General features: G+C 36.4%; 6 protein-coding genes across 7 annotated transcripts; 3 read left to right on the top strand and 3 right to left on the bottom strand.

Annotated features, from left to right (window-relative positions):
• Nucleotides 1-1,114: 1,114 nt before the first annotated feature.
• EMB2769 (Cwf15 / Cwc15 cell cycle control family protein) lies at nt 1,115-3,558 on the top strand. Its single transcript, XM_048081906.2, has 7 exons — nt 1,115-1,434; nt 1,927-2,018; nt 2,142-2,183; nt 2,274-2,361; nt 2,635-2,725; nt 2,966-3,066; nt 3,212-3,558. The coding sequence occupies exons 1-7, from the start codon at nt 1,304-1,306 to the stop codon at nt 3,333-3,335; spliced, it is 669 nt and encodes a 222-aa protein (XP_047937863.1). The 5' UTR covers nt 1,115-1,303; the 3' UTR covers nt 3,336-3,558.
• Nucleotides 3,559-3,869: 311 nt separating this feature from the next.
• LOC125222095 (transmembrane protein C9orf5 protein) lies at nt 3,870-6,706 on the bottom strand. The gene is made up of 2 exons (XM_048124536.2): nt 4,754-6,706; nt 3,870-4,297 (listed from the first exon to the last, which is right to left on the bottom strand). The coding sequence occupies exons 1-2, from the start codon at nt 6,593-6,595 to the stop codon at nt 4,199-4,201; spliced, it is 1,941 nt and encodes a 646-aa protein (XP_047980493.1). The 5' UTR covers nt 6,596-6,706; the 3' UTR covers nt 3,870-4,198.
• Nucleotides 6,707-8,957: 2,251 nt separating this feature from the next.
• On the top strand, nt 8,958-11,742 carry LOC125223296 (coiled-coil protein). Its single transcript, XM_048126379.2, has 6 exons — nt 8,958-9,324; nt 9,508-9,789; nt 10,046-10,188; nt 10,393-10,530; nt 11,066-11,290; nt 11,394-11,742. The coding sequence occupies exons 1-6, from the start codon at nt 9,055-9,057 to the stop codon at nt 11,635-11,637; spliced, it is 1,302 nt and encodes a 433-aa protein (XP_047982336.1). The 5' UTR covers nt 8,958-9,054; the 3' UTR covers nt 11,638-11,742.
• Nucleotides 11,743-11,772: 30 nt separating this feature from the next.
• Nucleotides 11,773-12,999, bottom strand: LOC125223297 (transcription factor DIVARICATA-like). The gene is made up of 3 exons (XM_048126380.2): nt 12,778-12,999; nt 12,291-12,692; nt 11,773-12,165 (listed from the first exon to the last, which is right to left on the bottom strand). The coding sequence occupies exons 2-3, from the start codon at nt 12,626-12,628 to the stop codon at nt 11,961-11,963; spliced, it is 543 nt and encodes a 180-aa protein (XP_047982337.1). The 5' UTR covers nt 12,629-12,692; nt 12,778-12,999; the 3' UTR covers nt 11,773-11,960.
• Nucleotides 13,000-15,333: 2,334 nt separating this feature from the next.
• On the top strand, nt 15,334-18,288 carry LOC125222174 (Sucrase/ferredoxin-like family protein). The gene is made up of 5 exons (XM_048124664.2): nt 15,334-15,783; nt 16,394-16,479; nt 16,572-16,877; nt 17,040-17,123; nt 17,559-18,288. Exons 1-5 carry the CDS (start codon nt 15,400-15,402, stop codon nt 17,998-18,000), a joined length of 1,302 nt encoding a protein of 433 aa, XP_047980621.1. The 5' UTR covers nt 15,334-15,399; the 3' UTR covers nt 18,001-18,288.
• Nucleotides 18,289-18,353: 65 nt separating this feature from the next.
• Nucleotides 18,354-22,254, bottom strand: LOC125222175 (phosphatidylinositol/phosphatidylcholine transfer protein SFH2-like). 2 transcript variants are annotated; one of them, XM_048124665.2, is made up of 11 exons: nt 21,852-22,254; nt 21,750-21,778; nt 21,040-21,123; nt 20,894-20,947; nt 20,373-20,450; nt 20,225-20,278; nt 20,012-20,071; nt 19,828-19,923; nt 19,270-19,371; nt 19,108-19,188; nt 18,354-18,958 (listed from the first exon to the last, which is right to left on the bottom strand). In XM_048124665.2, the coding sequence occupies exons 1-11, from the start codon at nt 21,904-21,906 to the stop codon at nt 18,641-18,643; spliced, it is 1,011 nt and encodes a 336-aa protein (XP_047980622.1). In that variant the 5' UTR covers nt 21,907-22,254; the 3' UTR covers nt 18,354-18,640. The 2 variants fall into 2 exon arrangements, with proteins under 2 accessions (XP_047980622.1, XP_088912539.1); XM_089056413.1 differs by lacking the exons at nt 21,750-21,778; nt 21,852-22,254 and adding an exon at nt 21,548-21,715.
• Between the last annotated feature and the right edge of the window lie 2,374 nt (nt 22,255-24,628).

Below are 24,628 nucleotides of genomic sequence, written 5' to 3'. Positions count from 1 at the left end.
ATCTTGATGCTGAAAGCTAGATCGATTGGGAAGGCCGAAAGGGGAAACGAGAGAGTGAAAGTAGTAGGGGTAGTGGAGGAAAACATGACGAAACAGATTTGGTGGGTTATGTAACCGAGTAGAATAAGGAAAATTTCCTCAGGCTTAGACGGGCCTAGCCCCATTCTCGGGCTTTGAGTTAAGCATTTCTGGTGTATCAAACAGAAGGAAATACGTAGATAAAAAATCTATTTTACCCATTTCTTGGCATATCTAAATTAACAAACGGGCCCTTATAGTTTAATCATTTTTCAGCGAATTATGCTGCTATAGCATTCCAATTAAAACATGTGGGTAAAATGATTATGGACAAAACGACCTCGTTTGCTTAAGTTCAAAATAATGTTTTATCAACTAGTTTTAAACCGACGATCACACTAGCTAGTAATTCGCCGGAAAAGAAAAGGATGGGATGATTGCAAAATTTTCAAAGTTCGTAATTTATTTATCGTGTATGTACACAACTCATACAAATACTTCACCTTTGTGTTTCATTTAAGTACATTCTGTTGTTTTTGTTTTGATGCCGTTAGCTGTTTTTTTCTATGTGAGGTACAAAATGTTTCATTATTGGTCTATGTTACTAGTATACAAAGTTCTATCATTGTTTTATATTAATACAAAATATTTAGTCATTATTTCATGTTTTATACGCCATGTGGGTAAAAGAGTTAAGGACGTTCAAACACATATGACAAAATATATTAGATTGAAACGCAGATGAAACTTTTTTGTACTACTAATTTATGCAAACTTGAAACATTTTGTACCAATCCCTAACAAAAGTTAAACATATTGTATAAATTGTATAATTACCCTTTATTTTTCAAATTTTGGAAAAGTGTGTGACTGACTAGAATCGTCTTATGTCATTTATTTGACAATTTTCGCTTTATTGAATTTCTAACATTGCTATTATAATGTGAATGTTGCCTTGCTTTATTCAACATGGCCAAGCCCAAGACTAGTTTCTAAAAGCCCGGTCTTTTATTCTGGGCCATCGGCCCATTCTAAGATAACTGTTTCTTTCTTAAATAGGATTTTAATTATTTAATATTTATAGGTCGTAAATTGAGTCGTCGAGCACTGTATTCCGTCACTTTTCAATATTATCCATCTCCCACAGAAATCCCCAAATCGAAGCATCTCCGATCTACTAGGGTTTCCAATATCCTACTCGGCGACCGATTGTGAAGATTATCAGCTCTCGAGGTTTATTCCTATCGATCCGTAGCTTCGATTCTGATAATCTCCAGCTCCCGCGATGACGACTGCTGCAAGACCTACCTGGGCACCAGCCAAAGGTGGGAATGAACAAGGAGGAACTCGAATCTTCGGTCCATCTCAAAAGTATTCGTCTAGGGACATCGCTGCTCATACTACCCTCAAACCTAGGTTCGTTCTTTTCGCATTTATCATCCTCAATTTTTCTTAGGTTTTGATTTCTGTTTTCCTTGAAATTTCCTAGGGTTTGCTCCTGTTTACGGTACATGTATAGAAATTCTGTTTTATTACGTCTTAATTTCACAAACTGGAGTTCTTAACAAGGGAAGAGGTTGGCGTCGAACTATTGGGTGATATACTGATATTTGTTTTATATGTTCACGTCTTCTATTTAATGTGAAACTGAGGGATTCGTCACTTTATGGTGTAAACTACTTTAGTCTGTCAATGTAGGGGAATAATGAGAATATTTTTCATGTTGTATTGTTATGGTGATGTTTAACTATTACTTAGGAGTTAGGACTTTCACAAGCTAAAGATATGAATTCGATGTGTTTTTTTCCTCATTGAGGACACATAATTAGCATTCTCTGTTTACTCGTACATTTTGATGCCAACGTTAATCTGAATACCAGTTTATTTTGTCCTGGTGGTCTGGTGCAGAAAGGAAGGACAAGACACCCAAGATGAGGTGCAAAGGAGAAATCTCAGGGAAGAGCTAGAGGATCGAGAGAGGAGGCATTTCTCATCAAAAGGTTTGGTTTTCTCCATGTCAAACCGAAAAATATAATCCATTTCACTTCTGAGTTTGAGTATCTGGCTGTGAGTTCTCAAGTGATTTAATTTGTTAATACAAATCTTTATTCTATGTTATGCAGAGGATAGAGATCGCCGGAAGGGAAATCATCTCCTTTTAGAAGGTAAACAATGCATGATTGCTCGTATGGAGTTTGAAAATTGGAACTGTATGCTTTTTCGAATTAGCAGTAATTGGTTTACTTTATTTGCAGGGTCTAGGAGAGAAGTTGAGGACCGTATTATTCCACGAAGTATAGATGCAGATGATGCTGATGTGAATGCTCAGAGTGATGATGATAGGTTTTCCATTTTCAATTTTTCATCTACTTTTATCATGTTATTGTTGATTTTTGGCTCCTGTCATATGGTGATTTAATGTATTTTTGTGCAAACCTTTTACTATAATCTTTTACTATCCATTTGCAGAGGGCAAGTTTAGATTAATTTTCTCTGATCTTTTTTTTGTTTCCCTTCTTAATAGAACATTGAAAAGATGAAATGTTCTATTTATGTTCGCATAAAAATCTTTTCTCTTGGTAATTGCTAACTCGCTATATTAATCATTTGTTGTAGTGATGAAGATGACGATGATGATGATGAGGAAGCACTTCTGCTTGAGCTTGAACGTCTAAGGAGAGAAAAAGCTGAGCAGAGAGAGCGAGAAGTAAGCAGCGTGTTTTCTGCTGTTTTCAAGTTTATGCAGTTATCACTCTTCCTATTGATTGCATTATGTTCTAAAATTTCCAAATTGAAGTATTAACCGAGTATGACGAGTCTAAGACATTGCATGTTATATAGGTGGAGTGTATAATTGGAGTCCATGCTAGTCCAATTCATGAATTGTGCTGTGCGCCATTTGAAAAATGTGGTCATGATGAAAAACTGATGAGTTTTATCTTTGTAGGAACGCGAAAAACAAGATGAGGAGTTGAAAGCTAAAGAAGAGCAACTTTTGCGTGGAAATCCTCTACTAAACAATCCTACTTCTTTTAGTGTAAAGAGGAGGTACTAAAACTATTCCTTCCTTTCGTCTCCTTGGTTTGGGGGTTGCATCTTTCCTTCAACTTTTAAAGTTTCTTTTTTCTTATATCTTTACTTAATTTTATACTGTTATGCCCAGCTAATCATTCTTTGAATCCATCTTGTTCAGGTGGGATGATGATGTGGTTTTCAAGAACCAAACTCGTGGTGAGACCAAGACTCCTAAGCGCTTCATCAATGACACCATCAGGAGCGACTTCCACAGGAAATTTCTCCATAAATACATGAAATAATGACTTCGCTATTTCACTGATAGAACTCTGGCCTGATGTTGAGAATTGAGACCACCAAATGAAACAGTTCTTTGGTCTAAGTATTGATGTGATATGTGGATTGTATGTGTTTCTAAACTCGTAAAGATTGTACGGATTGTATGTGTTTCACCCTGGAATCCAGTCCTAATATACAGTTTTACCTGATTCTGTTATTATAAATATTAAAGCTGCCTTGGATTTATGATGCGAGTGAAAATAGATTATGATTGCAAGTTGTTGCTTACCATTGTTGCCATATAATAGTATAATTATATAATTGTCAAAGATAAGATGTGTTTAACACCTTTGGGCTAAAGTGAAATTGTGGAACTAGTTGAGAGCTGTAAAAGATTTGTAAAGAAAGATGTGATATGATCTTGAGTTGCTATATACATATATCAAATGATGGCTTAGATTACTTCGGTTTATGTTATGCTGTGATCTCCAAATCAAATGATGAACAACTCTTGGTAACCTGATTGAAGCTAAGTCGAATGTAAGAAAATCAAGGACTGAAGATAAATACTCATCAATCAATTTGCAGATGTACTATTGTCATAACACAATTCTGGACACGTGTATGTATTACTCACAAAGCTATATCAAGCCATAAAAACACGAACGTGGCGTCAAATTTGGCTGTGCGGAAGAGCAAACTTCAGCACCATCTTCATATCGAACAACTCGACCCCACGCAACTCAAAACACCTTTCCACACGACTCATGGTGGTGCGGTATCTGCACATTTCGGTTATTGAGAAGCAGAGTTGTGCGCACAACCCATACACCAACTCATTACAGAGCCGATTTAACATTCCAAACAGATCAGACCACACCAATTCCTATTTACTTTCCTCCTTTTGTCCTTCCAATACAAACTCAACATACAAATTTTTCAGAGCTATTACAACCGTAGTGATCAGTGGCCCCATTATTGCTCCCTGCAAAAGTGAAGCAAACAGCAAACATCATGTAACCCTATGCCAGCAAAAAAAGATTCCATAATAGATAAAGGTACCTAGTGACAAACAGCACAAACAAGACAAGAACACAAATTTTTCAATGAATCTTATCATCGACATCTACATAATCTTGTTTGAGAACTTGGGTGAGTAGCATTTAGGAATCAATGGTGTAGAAGACATTCACAAATAAACAATCATAGGATTACAATCTTGACAGTCTAAATGGCTATTTTCTTGACAATCATAGTTTTGATTGATTTTCGTTCAGCTCTGTCGAAGATCATCTTACATAGGATGTTCCAAAATCATTGTCTAAACGATGCATGATCTGATGTAGTTTAACAGAGGTAATGAAACCATGGAAAGTGATGTTGAATTGTCTATTAAAGTATAAGTAACAAACAACAGCAGACAAAGACAGAAGTAAACTACCTCCAATGCAGAGTCGAACAATGTCATCCCACCGATGATGCTGAGACCCGTAAGATAAGCACTATGACCAGGAATATCCTCCTGTATCTCTATAGTTCCATACTCCACAAGCGCAAGATGAATGATGGACAACGTGATTGCCAATAAATATCTTCCCTCGAACACCAACTGCAGCGTTGCTGGTATTGTCGAGATCCAATGGGGAAACAGAGGCAGCAAACAGCTCACAAACGCCATTACAGTTGACATATACAAAAAGTGTATTGAGAATAATCTGAAGATAAGCCAAGTCATGCATCCTTGATAGAAGGCAATCTCAACGGTTGCTAACAGAACTCCCGAGATGGCCTTATCCAGCACTTCAACACACCGGTCTCTTGCAGAAGGTGTGATGGGGAACATATATATCACTTGCTCGGTAACTCCACCAGACTCCGATGTGATCAGATAATACAACACCCAAAAAAACACCATGGATTGTGAAACAAAGTTGAGCAGCCCTGCAGCACCGGAGAGAATGGAGCTCCCAACCAAGAACACTAGCTTAGCGCTTCCACCTAGAACAGACGTGCTACTGACTAACACACTCTGCATCACATTCATCCCCTGAGAAGCAAACCCCTTCGCCTTCTCCACCAAATCTTCCCTCGTTATCAAAATTTCCCGAAAAAGGGAGTCCACTTCGGTGTATATCTGCCCCCAATGCCGCTCCCTCACTCTCTGTTTCAAGCTCAAGAACCTCTCAGCATAAGGGGAAGGACTCATCAAAGCCGTGGACTTGGTGGAAGCGTTCTCTGACGGCGTGATCACAAACTGCTTGATCCCAAGGACGAATTCAGTCATGTTATACTGCATTGCCAAGGAATCAATCTGATCCGACACAGTCTCGTAGAGCTTGGTCGAATACATATCCACCATTCCGGGAACATCATTATCATCCATCCATTTCCTCACACCAATCCACTCAGCATAGTTGCTCTCCTCCACATGAGACTTGAGAGCAAAAACAGCATCTTTCCCCTCCAACCCAATCTTGTAAGAGAAGAACATAATCCCAGCTAAAGAGCCAACAATCATAGCAACAATCAAACCAATAGCAATAAAAGTCTTCAACCGTGACAATATAACCCTCGTGAAAAACGCACTCACCGGCAGCCTACGGAAGCTCTTGCTCCTAAAGGTCGAGACTTTACTCATAGTGGCATCCACAGCATTAGTGGTAAACATGAAACCCAAAGCCACAAGCGTAACCGACCCAATCCCACCAATCACTTCATACGCCATCACAAACAACCAAAATGAAACCAGCCACCGCACAAGCTTGTAGAAAGCGCTCTGCTTCCTCCGCATTGGAGTCGCAGCCTTGTTCTTCCTAAGCGCAACTCCCAAAAACAATTCCTTGATCTCTACTAGGGTTCCGAAGAAGACCCTGAAAATGGCGACGGGGATTGCTAGCGTGGTCTCGGTTAGCCCCAATTTCAAGGGCTCAGCCCAGAATCCGAAGAGGGCTTCCTGAATTCCTCGGAGAGGGATCGAGCAGAGCACCGCCCACAAAATGGGGCGCAGGAAATTCTCGAGGAGCTTCCCGACTCCGAAGACGAGGAAGATGGTGAAGGCGAGGCCGGCGTGGGCCATGGCGATGTAGAGGGCGAGGCGCACCTGGGGATCACTGGAGAGGGAATTGGCGGCGCCGTCATCGGGCGGAGGCTGCGCCGCCGCGGCGGGAGACGGCGAATTGGTGTCGGGTTTTCTGATTGAGGCGGATCGGAACATTTCCTGCCAGGGAGGGCAGAAGGTGTTGGATTTTGATTTGGATTCTGAATCGTATGGAACCAAGGCCATAATGTGGAGAGGGGGAATGACGTCAGGCCCCCTCTTTCATGGGAAAAAATTGGGTCTTTGTTGCGATTCTAGAATGGGATAAGGGATAATTAACAGAATTTGAGAGAGTGGAGAAGAGGTCTTGCTCTGTTTCTCTTGTCTCTTTGTCTCTCTGAATCAGTTTGATTTTTCTTTTTTCTTTTTTTTTGATTTAAAATTAAATTCAGTGTCAAGCAATGATTAGTTATTTTGAGTGTAGTGACGAATAAGCCCTTTCCGGTTTTCTAACTTTTCACGTGGGGGCCCACCACTCGCACCGTAGTTGTCGGCACGGTTTGGATTGGTCATACGTTTTTGAATCTAATCATTTTCAGCATGTGACCATCTATTTTGGGGAGGATTTTAACATTTTCATTTTCAGGATCGCAATTATAGTAATCTTACTACTCATACTTATTTAACTGATGATTGAGATTTTGATTACTCATTTAGACAGGGATGTAATCAAATAAAACTATAAATATTGTACAAATTCAAAAGTATAATCTGGATTATTGAAAAATATCAATGCATCACAAAAAATATCAATAAGAAAAATGTCAACAGAATTTCAACGATAGTCAATGATTGATGCTATGTTGATATTGTGTTGATACCGTGTTGACATTAAAATCTTGAAATTTTACACTATGTTGATATTGTATTGAAACTGTGTAAAGCTGTATTGAAGAGTTTTGAGTTTATACAATATATAAGTTTGCATTTTATCACTACCCCATTTAGGTATTTATAGAATTGATTAGTCTTTTATTTATTTCTTAATTACATAAATAACGGAGGGATGCACAACTGGAGTGCAATCTCCTATTTAGACTTTTTTTTATACTCCCTTCGTCCCCTATTAAAAGTCACAATTTTTCATTTCGGTCCGTCCCCAATTAAGAGTCACACTTCATTTTTACCATAAATAGTAAGTAGGTCTCACATTCCACTAACTCAATTCACTCACATTTTATTATAAAATCAATCTAAAAAAATTGGTCTCACATTCCACTAACTTTTTCAACCAACTTTTCTTTACATTTCTTAAAACCCGTGCCCGGTCAAAGAGTGACTCCTAATAAGGGGCGGAGGGAGTAATTAAATTCTTTAATGAGGTAATGTTTTGGTGATTTCTTGATTTTAGTGAGTTTGAGTGGTTGAATATTTGCTTGTTTTAATAGATATTTAGGGTTTGGGGCCTGTTTTTATGATGGGTGCTCGTGGCGATCGATAATTTGTTCAAAAAAAGGTGCTAATGTTGCTCCGATTTTTTGTGAGAGCAAACTCAACCCATATCTTGGCGAGAAGATCCATATGGCATGTTCGCATCATGCAACCGGTGGTTGCCGCCATGGCATGTAATCTTTCTGGATATTCTTGATTTTGGTTGTTTAATTATTGTGATATTTGATAATGTTTAATTTTGGTTGAGTTGTTGTGTTAATTTCTCAATGTTGGTCGACGGTGGACAAGTAGCGATTTTAGGTTAGCATAGGATTGTGGATTCTATAGTCTAGACATATCCCTCCGTCCACGAATGGGAGTCTCATTTCTATCCGATACGGGTTTTAAGAAATGTTAAGAAAAGTAGATGGAAGAAAGTTAGTGGAATATGAGTCTCACTTGTATATATTAGTATTAAATGATATGTGAGTGGAATGAGTTAGTGGAATGTGAGGTCTCTTTACCTTGGTAATTATGAACTGGGACTCCTATTCGTGGACGGACCATGATGGAAAAACGGGACTCCTACTCATGGACGGAGGGAGTAATAGTTAGATGGTATGTTTAATCGTTAATTTTGTTGTTCATATTTGTTTCGCACGAATTTTATGAAATGTAAAGAAAAGTGAATGGATTACGAACTCAAAGTGCCATATTCTTTGAGGATGGATGGAGTATTTGTTTCAAAGTTTGGTCTAATCATCTTAAATCAAATAAGAAATTGAAATAGATTCAATTTAATAAAATAAGTAATTTGATAACATTTTTTTGCCTTTCTAAATATGTATACACTCAAATGAATATTGTACTCGTTACCATCATTTTCATATTAATTGAGTCATTTTTTTATTTTAAAATAATTAAATTATTTCTACTTTTAATAAAAAGAAACTATCTCTCTTATTTTATTATCTTTTTATCTATTTTATTTTATTCACTATTTTTAGTTCACACACTATTTTTAATCTAAGCATCTCTATTAAAAAGTATTAAAAGAAACTATCTCTTATATTTTATTATCTTTTTATCTATTTTATTTTATTCACTATTTTTTAGTTCACACACTATTTTTAATCTAAGCATCTCTATTAAAAAGAAACAGAGGAGAGTAGTAAAACCTCCAACGATTTTGTAAATATCGAGTTATTGGAAGCCAAACGACGTCGTGGGGTTGGAAAATCGCCAGAACCAGAGCTTAGACCTCAACTGTAGCTATGGAAGCTTCGGAGGAGATCTTACTCAACTCGCTAGCCAACTCGGGCGTACCGATTCCGCTCGGCTGCTCTTCTGTCGGAGACCTCACACCGCCCTCTCTCTTCTCCCTCTGCTCCGCCGCACTCCGCTTGATCGACGGCCAGCGTTATGCGTCGGCGTTTCCTCCATGCTTGCCGGTGGATTCAATCCCTGATAGGCTCAAAATCTGCTCCGAACTCGCACACGCCTTTAATGAGTTAGGCTACAGCGCCGACCTCAGTTTCCACAAGGTTTCCACTGCTTCTCTTCCATCCTTACTTGTTTTCACTGCACAATTCAATTAGGGCAGTTTGTTTCATAGTACTATCATTCAATTCTCTCAATTGTGCATTTCAATTCACAAATTTCCCGTTTCTCCATCATATGGAGCAATTATTATCTCTGATGAAGTGATATGGATTTTCATTAGGCAGTTTCTGTACCCATCCGAGGAGGACTCGTATAACCTAGTGAGATTTTTGGTTGCAAAACTCTCTGAATCTTCTGCAGCTCGCACAGCGCCTTTAAGAGATGGAGGTAACGAGCTCGGTGATGAGGGAGATACTGTGCAAATTGAAGAGATTTTGGATGGATTTAATTCAGCTTTACACAATGTGAAACTAGAGGATAAAGAAACTAATGCGAAGGGAGATCGGTATTCGTGTATTTCAGAAGGGGCTGAGAGCTCCGGAAGGAATGACCAAAAAAATTCTCAGGTAAATTTGTGTTCCTTCATTCAAGCTTCACCAGTTGAATTTATTTGTGATTAGCTTGAAAGCTTAGAAGTAATATTCTCTTAGAAAAATCATTTTACAGTTCGACATCAAACCGATACTGAAAATGCAACCGGGAGAGAAGTATTTGCCTTTGTTGAATTTTGTGATATTGAAATTGGTGATTCTTGTGTCCATTGATGTTTTATGTATTGTATACTTACTGAGTGCTGAGATTAGCAAGTTATTCTACTTGCAGCATCTTGGTGAAGAGTTGCAGCTGTTAAAAGCAGCTGCAGAAATGGTGTGTGATGGCCAGCACCCTGTTGAATTTTACATTGATCAGCTCAATGAACAAGTGGAAGCCAAAAGACATAAGCTAAAGGAGCTGGAATCAGAGTGGTAGGATTTGTTGATGACTTGCTTGGGGTTTTAATTTTACTTGAACTGACACCTGAAACAGACAGGCTTTACTGTATAATTGATTTCATTTTAAGTCGTTTTATATATTTATTTCTTTGAATTTTGAGGAGTATACCATTCAACCTGAGTGAGAAGTGTGGTGTTTATTTTCCACAAAAGGATTGTCACGAATTTTAAATGCAGGAAAGCTACTGAAGGACCTCTGTTGGAGAAGAAGAGAAATCTTGAACAATCTCTCTTTTCATTATATCCTGAGGCAAGTGGAAAGCTTGTGAAGATGAAAATGGAAACAGAATCTGTTTTAGCGGAGATCAAAACAAGGTACTTCGGTTGCTATTTTGCATCTCTTTCTGAAACTAGATGTAGCAAGATAGCAAACAGATACAGTTATTCCTTGTCCACCATGATCACTTGTACCAAGATAGTAGTATTACTGAGTGTTGAAGACATGATTTAATTTCGTACGATAATGTCTTGATGCCACATGACTATTGCTTGTCATTTGAGCCAAATATTGTTTTTAAGCACCTATGTGACCGCAGTTGGGCAGTATATTACAATTCCTTTATTGGCATACACTGGTCTGCTTATGACTTGAAAGTGTTGTAAATGGTGTTGTACTTATATGATCTTCACAGATACCAGCTGGTTTGCTTAGGCTTATTTCCCATGTTAAACTCTTGGAACAGTTGTTTTCAATCTCCACCCCTAAGATTATTTCTTATGCTTACTGTCTCTAGTGCAACACAGTTCAAGTTTTACTTTATCTCATAGATTCCAGGTATTGCTAGAGCTAGAGTTAGTTGATGTATGTTAAAATATCAACTAACATGTCTGTGTTGTTTCTTAAAATAAGGGAGGAGGAACTCTCTAAGCTATCACAAGATCTCAAGAAACAGCCCAAGCTGCCACCAAGGAGGTCCTACATTGAGCGTGTCACTGAAATTACTAGAAACAGCAGGAAACAGGATAACGACATACAACGTATCCTGAAAGATACCAGGGAGCTCCAGTTGGAGAGTAATACTATCCAGGAACGCCTTAATCGAACTTATGCAGTAGTTAATGAAACAGTTTTCAGGTATAGTTTTGAAATGCACCCATGGCTTTTCATCTGAAGTCTATTAAGGCACATCAATTGTTTGAATCCAGTTCTTATTATCATTTGATATGTGGTTCTATAGGGAAGCCAAAAAGGATCGTGTTGCTCGACAAGCTCATAGGCTTCTCACGGATATCCATGAAAGCTTCGAACAGATAGCCGAAAAAGTCCTAGCCACTGACAGATCGCGTAGAGAAGCTGCTGATTATGAGGCCAAACTTGCAACCCTCCATGGTATGAGCATGAACATGAGCAAGTTACAAGAAGATCTTGATGCCATTAGAAAAGAAAACGAGCTCCTTGAGCAACGCCTGCATCAACAGTGATTTTGTGGCATTTCTTTTGTCTTTATTAACAACTTTCCCTGTGTACATTGTACTGATGCATAATTTTTTCAAACCAGCCATGAATTCAAGATAGCATTTGCAGTTTATATGGTGCAAGTTGTAAATCAATAGTGGTGTTGAAACTGCAAAATATGCAGGTTTTGCTTTCTGGCATAAAATGAGAGTTTGGTAATGTCAAATATCACAAAGTTTGAAGAAGAGAATGAACTGATGTGAATGACTTAATCTGTGAACAAAATGAAGAGATAGAATGGATACTGAGAGTATGTTATCTACAAATATTCATGTCCTAAAACAACTCCTCATGTCTTGGTCTTCGCCTTCGCCTGAGAAATGGAAGAGTCGAAAATGCTTCGTCTCTTCTTGCTTTGATCCTCCCTCTCCTGACGCTCGAAGTGCTTCTGAGCGTGACTTGCCACTTGCGTCGGGTTCCTCGTGAGAACGACGTATCGCGATATGCTCTTCCAGTCCCCTTTCCCATAATTCTCCAGTCCAAGCAGAAACAGCCTTTTCCATGAATACAAAAATGTCACAATTGAAGAACGACAGCAACAAAACAACAATTCAACAAAACTACAATTCGATCATCAAACTAATAAACAAAAATGTTACTAGAATGCAATTCAGTTTACCTGTGCTCGTCTTCGGTCCAAGGTCTGCCGGCTTTCCTCCCCATTTGCTTTTTCTCAGATTTAGGGCACGGTTGGGGCTCCGGCGATTGGTCCACGTACGCCGGCGGCTCGATCTCCCCTGCATCGATCGCCGCCATGTCCTCCAGCAGCAGAGCGTAGTGCCGCTCGACCTCCGCCGCCGATTTGGTCCCGAGGCGCGCGGCGATTTTCTCCCATCGATCGGCGCAATCGTCGGGGAAATCCACGAGGCAGTCCTCGAATTGCTTGTCCTCCTCCCACGTCCACCTCGGCGAGTCCGCCGCCGCGGAATCACTCTCACTCCCGCTGGTATTCGGCATCGCGATCGAGAGATTCTCGATTCTCGATTCTCACTCCTCTTCTTCACTCACGTATAATTTGAATCTGGAATTTGTGCAAAAAATATAATATAAATATATATAGTGAGTGGGCCGATTATTTGGGGGTTTCATAATTGCACTCATAAAACCTGGATCAGAGTTTCCTCATCTGCCCAGCGCGGATGATTCGGCTTCCAAATTCACGCCGAGCATGTGAGAGAGTGAAATTTCTGAAACTGAAAATGAATATCTGCTTGTTAGATTTCGGCTGGATTCAAATTTTTCCAACACTTCCGCCACCAACTCTTCCTTTTCTTTTCCCTTCCCCCCTTTCCTCTCTCCTATACGTATTTGATTTCGTTTGTTTTGATTCTACTGAAATACTAAGCCGTATTTCTCAACGAAAAGCAAATAGGATGATAAAATAATATAGATAAAAATATAAAAATAATTAGAATTTTACTTCTAGATTATAAAGTCTACAAAATAATCTAAAACGAACAAAAATGATAGAAAAAAGATTATTGTTTGGATATGACGACGGTGATATATATAAAACTAATATTTTAGTTTTTACGTCCCACTGACTTTTTCAACTCACTTTCTATCAGATTTTTTAAATCGTCTCAAATTATCTGGGACGGAGGGAGTATTAAAGTCAGAATCTACAACTATGCAAATGCAATGGGTGTATATTCTGTCATAGGAGTGTTTTTAAATAATAGTAGTAGGTGTATCTTGGTTAAGGAAAAATAAATCGACAGTCATTACTCCATATCCCCATGTATAAAAAAGGGTAAAAATTTAATAATCGTAATTATTAGTGTTTTCCGAGACACATCCCGTTTAGAGCAATTTAGGATTCATACCACGCATTCATTCTATACCTTACGCAGTCAAAATGACAAGACATTAACATCTATGACTGAAAAATCATTACTAGTATTCCATAAAACACAATCCAAAATAAATATTTTCAAAAAATCCAACAAAAGATAGAAGACTAATTCTTAATTCTTAATACCCGTGTAATATGTAATTTAGGAATGTCAATTGAGTTAGTCCATTACGAGTATCGATGGGCCCCATCTATTGAATTTTAGACTAATCATATTCCGACTGTGGGTTGACCAAGTTATAAATTTTCAATCTTAATTATAAATACATTTATTTCAAACTGGTTGCGGTAAAAATTAACAATAAAAATTTATTTTTTATAGTAAAATCCTATACTTATAATATTCTAGTAAGTACTCCCTCCGTCCGCAAATAGAAGATTCGTTTTTCCATTTTAGTCAGTCCACGAATAGAAGTCTCGGTTCACTTTTACCATAAATGGTAATAGGGGCTCACCTCCACCTAACTCATTACACTCACATTTCATTTAAAACTAATATATACAAATGAGACCCATATTCCATTAACTTTTTTTCCACCGACTTTTCTTAATCTTTCTTAAAACCCATGCCACCAAGAAATGAGACTTTTAATGGCGGACGGAGGGAGTATTACATAAATACATATACCAAATAAAAGATATAAATAACATTATAAAATTAAATTTTAAAAATATTTCAAAAAATCCAAAGGAAATGCATAATTATAAAATTCTTATATTTAATTAATGTAGAATATTTAATTAGAAAATTTTCAATATGTATACTTTGATTCAAACGCGATTAATGTAGAAATTTAAAAAGTATGTACAGTATGATATGCATGTTTATAATAACTTTTGATAAATCTTGAATTATTACATAACATATATGAATATATTATGATTAATCTTGACATGTTTCAATCTAATTTAAGGTTTTGTAAATTAAAATTGAATATAAACATATTTCGATTAAATTTAGACTATGTATCAGAATTTGAAATATTTATAATAGTAAATTCAAAATATTACTATCTATTATTATTATTATTATATTAGTGGGTTGTGATCAATTGAGATTTTTTAGCTTCATTATCACCATTCATTTTTATTAATTGATTGGGTCCAGAATTTATCACACAGAAAATATTTTTAGATTAATTAATTATGAAAGAGCAGAATGATAATTTCATGGTACATTTGATTTATTAATTTTTTTAAAAACTTTTTAATTTTTTTTTTATTTTTTAAATTTTATTTTTTTTTTATTTTTTTTGTCCACAAAATATACAATTCATGTCAACTACACATATAACTACATATACAATTTATGTCAACTGTACACATATAATATCAACTATAAGTTGTTGACATTTGATGTGCAAACTATTGATGATAATACTTTGAGTTGACATAATCTACTTGCAGTTGATGTTAATATTTCGAAAATATTATAGATGAGTATCTGAAAATACATCTTAATTATAATTAAACTAAAAAATCTCAATTTAACAGGACCATTATATTAGTATATTAATAAATCTAATACGGTGTAGTACTATATTATTATTAAATAAAAAAATTAGAGGTTAAATTTATTATTTTTGTTTAGTTATTCATCTGGATCAATCATCTCGAACATTAATAGAGTGCAATCTAATAAATTTGAAATTTTATCAGATTAAATATTTGCAAATTGCAACCATCAATCCTCATGTTTCTAAACTGTGTTGACTACCTTAATCTGAAAAAGTATTCAGTAAATAATAATGATAAATTAGAACGTGAAGGTTAATGATTTATTTACTCCATTTCACCTGCTTGAAAATGTGAGTGGCAAATTTTTGTGTGTTTTTGACTGAAGAAGAATCCAAATTGACTCCAAAATTGACTCATGGCTGCTAATCGCGATGACCCGCTTTTGCTCCTCAGTGGCCACCACCCCTCCTCTTCCCCAATCGCCGTCTCCGACGCCGACGCCTACCTCCTCGATGGCCCCCAAATCGGCAGCGCTTCCGGAAGCTTCCAGAACGATGGCAGCATACTCGGTGGCGCATACGATTCTGCTTTTTTTAACGAATCCGATTACGGATTCGCCCGACCCGATTTCAGGCAGTCTCCGCTCGTCGGCACCGTCGAGCTCTACGACCGCCACGTCTTCCTCTGCTACAAAAACCCTCAGGTCTGGCCTCCCCGCATCGAGGCCGCCGAATTCGATCGCCTCCCTCGCCTCCTCGCCGCCGCTTTGGCTGCCAGAAACCCTTCCATGCTGCTCCAGGTATTTCCCCCCTTTCTTCCGATTTATGTTTTTTTTTTTTTCAGTTTCGCCTCACTGTTCCACGAGTTTAGAAATTTCAAATCGGCTGGTGTCATTTCTAATAATGCCAGTTACTCTGACATGATATTTTTGGTTTTGCTTCGAATTTGGATGATCTGTGAAAATTATATGTTTTCGAAATTTGAATTTCTGTGGTCAACTAGCCTGACTTCAACATTTTGCTGTTTGCTAAATTGTGTTTTTTGCCTAATTTTTTGCTAGTCAGTGTGCTTTTGATTCATGCTTGTGTTTGGTTAAATGTACATTTAGTAAAAAGACTATCAATATTTTGTAAGTGAAAGTGACAAGAAAAGTTGTGATTTACATCCTACAAACTGCAACCTAATGTACATCGTTATCTAGGTATGGGGTGCCTTACTTTTCAATAATAGTTCCCTCCATAGTGGTGTTTTGGTTTCTGTATGGTTACTATCCCTATGTGAGGAATTTATGAGCATATCGTTCGTTAATTTGTATCATAGCGCATATTTTCCCTGATACTGTTTTATGGCAATTATATGGAAATGCCTGTGTTAATGATCATTATCCTTTAATGTGCCTTTCCTCTCAGACTCGCTTGACAATATGTGAGGGACATGATGGAACCGAGACATCAAATGGTGATGTGTTAATATTTCCGGATATGATCAGATACAGGTTAAAGAAAGAAATCCATCTTTTAATGCTGAAGTAAACCATTGGTGTCCTTAATGTCCCATTGCTTGGACTAATATCAACTGCTATTGCAGGAGATTAACACATTTTGATGTCGACACATTTGTTGAGGAAGTGCTTGTGAAGAATGGTGAATGGTTGCCTGGAAGTCCAGAACATCTAAGGGGCTGGTACATCTTTGTATGCTGCCATGGGTCAAGGGATCGACGATGCGGTGTATGCGGACCATCTATCATTAGTAAATTTAAAACTGAGATTGAGTTACGTGATCTACAAGGAAAAGTGTCTGTTAGCCCCTGTTCACACATTGGAGGCCATAAGTATGCAGGGAACGTGATCATTTTTGGACCAAATATGAAGAAAGAAGTCACAGGGCATTGGTTAGTGATTTTGTTTGGCCATAGAATGCCTTTTGCAGCTATTAATTATTTTCTTATTAGAAGTTGTGGACACCCTTATGAAGAGGAAGATGCCAATGCGTGTCTATAACTGAGTTGCTCTGACCTGTAATTACCTGTTTTCTTATGACCGCTATGCTGCAGGTATGGATATGTTATGCCTGAAGATGTGCCTCTTTTGCTCGAACAGCATATTGGTAAAGGAGAAATCGTAGATTTCTTGTGGAGGTATTTTCCTTTATCTTCCATGTATGTAAATATGAGTGCATGGTAAATTAGAGGCTCCTTATAATGTTAGAACCTGAAATCCAATAAAAAACTTGTCCATAAATGTTTGGTATTCTCTAAATTTAAGCGACCAAGTAGATGCCTGATGTTATATTGATACCGGAAGAAGCGCGACATGTCAATACCTTTTCCCTTGATAAAGTAAAGGCTGAAGAATATACATTGGTTAATAAAGAAGGGAATGATAGATCCACTTTCGTGAGATTTTTCTTTAGTTGAATTTTTGAGCAAGTTCTGGTGTCAGAAATGGTTGGTAACTACAATTTGGTTTGTCTTCTATGCTTCTGACTCTAGAGTCGGTCGTTATCTATTTTTGGACAATTTCAATTGTCTTTTTCCTTCTTTTAGTCATTGGACATTATCGTTTTCTTACAGGGGACAGATGGGATTATCTGAAGAAGAACAGAAGAAAACACAGGAATTAAGGTTCAAGGTTCAAGGTGGGTCAAGTATGGATAGGAGCTTGAAGGACTCTATACAAACAAATGAAGAAAGTGGTAGAGTGTGTGAATCTCAAACGCGGGGTGAGGGTTGTTGTCAGGTCAGTGGAGACTTCTCTTGCTGTCAGAACCCCATGTTGGAAGAGAAAAGAGAAGATCCTCCAGCTGTACCAAACTTTACCACTGAATCTAAGAAGAGCTCCAAAAAACCCATCTCACGTAAAAATAGTGGTAAAGGGGTTGGCCCACGTAGAGTCTGCTCAATGCCTACGTGGTACGAAAGCTGGGAGAGGGAAGATACATATGCTGCTCTTGCTGTTGTTATGGCTGCTACATCAGTTGCATTTGCCTACAAGTGCTACAGGCAATCAAGCTAAGTTCCTGGTAGCATTTGCTTATGTTGTACGATCAGAGATAGTTGCAGTCTCAGTGAGGATGGGCGACAAGAAAGAAAACATAAGTTGCCGGGACGCAGAATGGATGTTCAGTATTTTGTGTCCCTTCCTACCTTACTTTGTACATGTTGAGTAGTTTGTACAGGTGCAATGGCCATGCGACCGAGTCACGACCAACTATTGAACATGTAGCCACTGCAGACACCTTTATAAGCATATGTATAATGTATTGATTCTGGTGTATTTATTCAATGTGCTGTGTTTGTGTAAGATTGAGCATATTTTGCATTTTTTCCCAACCAGTGTTTATAGACTACATTCCCAAAATATCTAAATTCACACAATAATAAAATTTTATAAAAATCGATAAGAGTAGATCATCAATTATGCTGCAAAGTCTGCTGCTGCACCTTTCTATTTATAAGCCTTGTATAACAAAAATATACAAAAGAAGAACAATAGCAGAATAGTAGGACCACCCATTTTACACATTTGAAGTCGTGCGATTCCAACAATAAAAGGATGGATCCTCGCATCCTCGACGGCTCCTACGTCTCCAGCCCTAGAGCTTCGTTGAATGCTTTTGTTTGTAATAATATAAGAGACGTCCCACCGGCTGGCCTCACTCCCCACTTATCTCAAGCTCGTGCAACGAGTCACAGACCCCTTTCCGGTTCTCAAGCTTTTGGAACTCGGATTCTATGGTTTGTGCAACTTTCACGTCTTCTGGATCAGGCTCGGGATAATCCACGTGGACTGAACCATCTTTCGCTGGAGCAACCGACTCCAGTAATGCAGCTTGCTCCTTTACATACTTGTAGAGCTGCTGATGGAAGGGATGGTCCAAGCTATAACAATTGCCAACTACTCCATTTCTAGATCTCCGAAATCCAGAACCTTCTTTTCTGCAGAAGTGCGGAAGGGAATCATAATCCATAATCTGCAGAATGAGGCGTATCGTTAGAGTTGAACGATGATTAAGTCCTCACATTCATTCACCATTATCTCACAAGAAAATATGATGTTTTTTCGAGATGAATTTATTAAGAGACTCGCTAGCGAAAGAATATGAGCCAGAAAAGTGCCAACCTTCAACAATTCATCTTCGCCACAGCCAGAAAGAACTTGAACTTTCTTTCTTGTTCGCTCTCGTAGAAGGGGTTTAACGACCTGCAAACATGAAAGGGAATTATGGCATTATCGAATGCTGACATGCAAACATATTAAGTGCATCGTTGTCCGATGTCAGACCTTCCAACATGATGAAAATATGTATCCGGCATTGACTATGTAATAAGTCTCCGTCTTCTCAGGATAGTTCAAGTCATCAATTGTAGATATTGCAGACAACAACTGCAAACAAGAGAGGTGGATTGATGTTAGTTTTGTATTATATGAATTCCAATGCAATTTTTACACGAAAAAAGATAAATGGTTCGCTCATTTCATCATTAATGCAGGCCGGTTGTCAAACTTTTCTAGCGTTACAATTGATGCCGGAATGAGAAAGAACAAGAATTCCTTTATTCGATAGAAGTCGCTTCTTCACAAAAGCTCATATAACTTCAATGTGCCTTTTATTATATTGTTGAGGCTAATATGCAAGAAATCTGTTTGAATTCAATTAAGGCTGGCTTTTAAGTTTTAAGCAGAAAAGACCTTATAATATCAAATTCTTTTACCAATTAGGCAAAGAGATTACGATTCTCATACAAATTGAGTGGCTATAAAATCTTCGATGCAGGTACAAAATTAGCTTGCAATAGACCAAAAAACATCTGGGAAAGGACATGGAGATGGACATGTTACCTTCATGTGATTCAGAGCAGAAAGCCTTAGACCAGTCATATCCAGAATCTTTATGCATGTCCCGATATAGCGTCCATGTTTTTTGGAAGCGGAAGGCTGTTTGCAAAAACACAAAGTAGGTTAAACAGATACAATTAGAGATGTACAGGTAGCTGAAGATTGAAAATTGGATGGCGGTGCTTACCAATACCACACGATCTCTGTATTCATTCATCTGGATGTGTGACTGAATATAGTAGTGAATCTAAAACAGGAGAAAGTCGTTAGAAAGGAATACAAAGCGAAAAAAGAAAACATATACAGTACACAGCCACATTAAACACAATCTTGCTATATATACAACATGGTGTATGATCAGAGGCGGTTGCTTTAAGGAAGTAAAGCATAGACATCTTACAGATCCTTTGTCATATGTGCTGAGCCCAGCGCCAATAGCAATGACGGGAAGACCCTGGAAAATAAACCGAGATGTTAGGGACTAAGACATTAGGTCAGATTTATGGAACAAGGTAAAAATATGTCTTGTAAAAGCAGTTAGAATTAACCTCTTTAGTGCATCCACATATCCCTACAAGCTGAGTATCCCGAATTGCTCTATAGACGTCGCTAGGGTTAATTGGCCTCTGCAAAGAAACACAATTACATTGAAACTGTAAAACGTGAAACAACCGTGTCATTATCAACGTGCGGAAAAAAATATTTGCCTCATTCCATGGCATGCAAGTAGGTTAAGATTTAGAGCTTTTTTTGTTTTTTAGCATTGGAAGGTTTTATAAATTCTGTCACAACTTCCAACTTTGACATCGTTTTCGAGTGCTTAAAACAAAACTCTTGAATCCAGTAATGTATATTCCGTAGATTACACTATTATACTGAAACTTAAATGGCTATACCAAACATTATCAATCTTCTATATTTCCTCTTAACACAAATGGAATACCTTATCAGTCAGTATTGAATGCTGACCAAATATAAGATTTGATGAAAAATCAAATGAAACTGGACTACAAAGATTGAAACACACGGAATGCGATATGCATTCGAGAAAATGACCCCAAAAACTCACCGCCAGTATGTTATCAATGTCGTTCTGTATCCTCCAGTTTAAACTCTGAACAAGCTGGAAAATATCGGGTAGTTTTACGGGTATGCTTCATAACAATAATCAACGTGATTTAAAAGGAGAAAAGGTATTGCAGGCTCGAAGCAAACCATATCATATGCCTCCGAAATACTTCCTTCCCTCGCTTTTATAAACCTCACCAAGGTCTCCCTTTCATAACCACTATGTACATTCTGCATATTATCAAAGATGAACAAAAGTTGTAAAAAAATCAGTTTACGGGGACGAACAAATAAACTCCAAATAAGTTCCAATGCATCAATCTTTAGCTAAAGGCTCTCTTCCCCAATTCTTTAGTTCAAGCTCCTATTCACTTCAGTCAATTTTTTTTATGGCAAATGTAAAACCAAAAGTTACATCAAACAGTCTGTGGATCTTAGGCACAAAAACTGGCCTATCAAGTGAAACTCACACTGGTACAATTAATGATACAGAAACCAACAAATAAACCGGTCAAGAACACTACTTGCTGAAAAGAAAAGCAAATAGTAAAAACAATCCAAATTTCACAACTTTTTTCACGCAAACTAAGCAAGTTACTCAAACTCAGTAACCGACAACAGGAAATTGAGACAAAAGTAGATAAAAATTTCAAACCACCAAAGTCTTCTTCATTGCAACCACACGTTGACATTGACCACTCCAACCTCTCTCCTCCATCCAATATTTTCGGATAAACAGAAACCACTAACGACATGTATTATGCAAGTATTACAAAATCAAGAGCTTCAAAAGTCAATCACTTCTCTTCACACACTCAAAAAAAAAACATAAAACAAATCAACACAAAATTACAAACCATGAATGTCTTCTTCAGCGGTGCATCGACTGCAATGAAAGGATTAAAACATCAGCAAATAAAAAAAAAATGTGAAATGTTGGGAAGCAGAAAAAGGCTGACTTTTTTCAATCTGGGCTTGAAAATCCTTGATCATATCTTCGGTTATAAACACCATTTTCTGTTGAACAAATTTAGGGTCGCGAAATCACGGCCCCCACCTTCAAATTTTGGGGGCTGCCTTGTATTGTGTGTATCTTTCTTGATCCTAACAACAATCAACCACCTCACCTCAAAGACTTGAGCTTTCTTGGATCTTATAAATGGCTGGAAAAGGAAAAAGGACAAGCAACGAAAGAAATTAAAATTGAGGCATAGGAATCATGGGAAAAGATGCTTTTTTTTTCATGATTATTTATTTCAAATCTTCTCAGCTTGTGTTACAGACTCTCACAACGAAAATGAAAGTCTTCTTCTCGCTAATATATAAACCAGTGATTAAAGCTCTGTCAAAAAACGAATCCGATTAGCTAAAGCTAAGGCATTTGTGATTTGTTAAAGGAAATATGTATAGTAATTATTAGGTAAATGCCAATTCAATTGATTAATTAAAGCTTGTCACGCCCACTATTCTATAATTACAAAAGGCTATTTTAGTATGTATGGCTAAATATATCATAAAGTAAGTAGTATTAAATTTTTAAATTTCGGTGAATTATAGATTTATATCACAAAGAAAATCAGTAATTTTAAGCTGAATAGGATGTTGGCAATTTGATCTTTTATTAGTGCAATTTAATGCCAAATTACAAATTATACATATTTTACTAAACTTTTACAAATGACCTTTTGTGATTCAGGATATAATTGGTCGAAATTGATAGTTTAAATATGATTTTTGTAATTATAATGAAAATGTTCAATAATATAAAGCTGGATAGGATGTTGGGAATTTGATTTCATATAGATGTATTTCCATGCCGTGCCATGATATTACAAAACTTTTTACAAATGACTTCTTTTAATTCGACATCTGTGATATAAATTGTTGAAATTGATAGTTTAATAAAAAAAATATTTTTTTTGTAATTCATGATTTAAATGGTGAATTTGATTATTTATTATAAAATCATTTAAACGGTAATAATTTAGTATCCAATATCCAAAGTTTAAATGGTATATATAGTATGTAATCTAATTCATTCAAGTCATAGATCTCATACATGGTCTAGACTGTTTGCATATGTAAAGATAATTTTGTTAAAGTGTAAAATTGTACTTTAATTCTGTTTGTTATGTTATTACATTATCCATATTTAAAATTTGCAGGCTTTACATCAGATTCAAAATTATTTTTAAGTATATATCATATTAAAAAGTAATTTTATTCCAATTTATTTACACCAAACTCAAATTTTACATCATTTATAAATATGTCTCATAAAATTTTTGCAGTGGCGCCATTTTGATGTTGTTTTGTAGAAAAATGCAAAAATAGATTTTGATCTGCAGTATGATTGAAGAAGTTTTCTATAAAAAATAAGATTTGATGTATGATTAGAGATGATCTTAGATAAAAAAAAAATGTTCAAGTTTGTTTAATAAAAGATTTGTTAGAATTCAAGCTAAACTTGTTAGTGAAATTAATTGTATAAAAACATTAATTTTCATATTTAACGTATACATTTATAATTTAAACAGTGTTATGGATAACTATCTACTATCTAGTCAATTTTATCCCTTATAAGCGAAAACCACATTGTATTTTTAATTAAGCATATGGAGTATTAATTTACTGTCAAATAAAATAATCAAATAGGAGTATAAAATATACTTAAAATTTAATGTATAGACTCGATTATATTTTAGTAGGTTCGCAAACTTAAAGCATAGTTATTTATTAAATATACCTACATCTAGGTGTGTAGTACACTGGTGGTAGTTGTGATGATGGGAAATAGATTATCATCTAATTTTGCGTATTTTTACCCAAAAAATCTGGCTGATTCTCTTATTAAAAACAGAGATCAATGCTATGAAATGTAAATTTGAAAAATGATGGTATAGTTAAAATCCAAATATATTTAGTTAAATAATATAAAGTGGAAATAAGATGGATATCCCATCAAACGATAAACAATACTAGTGTCTAATATGTTTTCTGATTATATATTGCAGATGTATAAATACTTGAAGACCAAATTAGTAATAGGCTAATAGCATTATTACTAGTAATAAATGGCAATTTAAAATTTAGAGGAAATTGATTGTTGGTAGAAGCAAGAGCCATAAGGATCAGTGGTGATGGTGCATAGATAAAAAACGTTTTGAGGAATATATTCCACTTCAATAGTCTAAATTAAAGTTAAAACATGCAGCATTAGTTTATAATAGTATCTAGTATAAAAAATGTTCTTAGATTATCACTTTTATTTAAGCTACTCGTTGTCTAAGATTCTAGTCTTTGTTTTATCCTTTGTCTTCTTAACTGCATTAGTATGCCTCATTTTGCTATTTCAGTACTTCCATGGTTAAAACTCCAATTTCAAAAAAAATTATCTCCACTTTAATTTTTTTTTTTTCATATTTCATATAATCCACACCAATAAAATATTAAGTATATAGATATTTGAAATAAGGGAGGTGATCAAATGAAAACTCTAAATATTGTACAAACTCAAAATTATGATCTGGACCATTGAAAAATGTCAACCGATCACAAAAAAGCATCAACAGAAAAATGTCAACAGAATTTCAACTGTAGTCAATGATTGATGTTGTGTTGATATTATGTTGATACTATGTTGACATTAAAATCTTAGAATTTTACACTATGTTGATATTGTAATGAAACCGTGTTGAAGTTGTGTTGAGGAGTTTTGAGTTTATACAATATATAT

This window comes from Salvia hispanica, chromosome 1, assembly GCF_029641045.1.
Source record: "Salvia hispanica isolate PSC_SH4W2 chromosome 1, Shi_PSC_v1, whole genome shotgun sequence".
NCBI lineage: Eukaryota > Viridiplantae > Streptophyta > Magnoliopsida > Lamiales > Lamiaceae > Salvia > Salvia hispanica.
The sequence above is the reverse complement of the archived record's forward strand: the minus strand, read 5'-3'. Positions and strand labels throughout refer to the sequence as shown.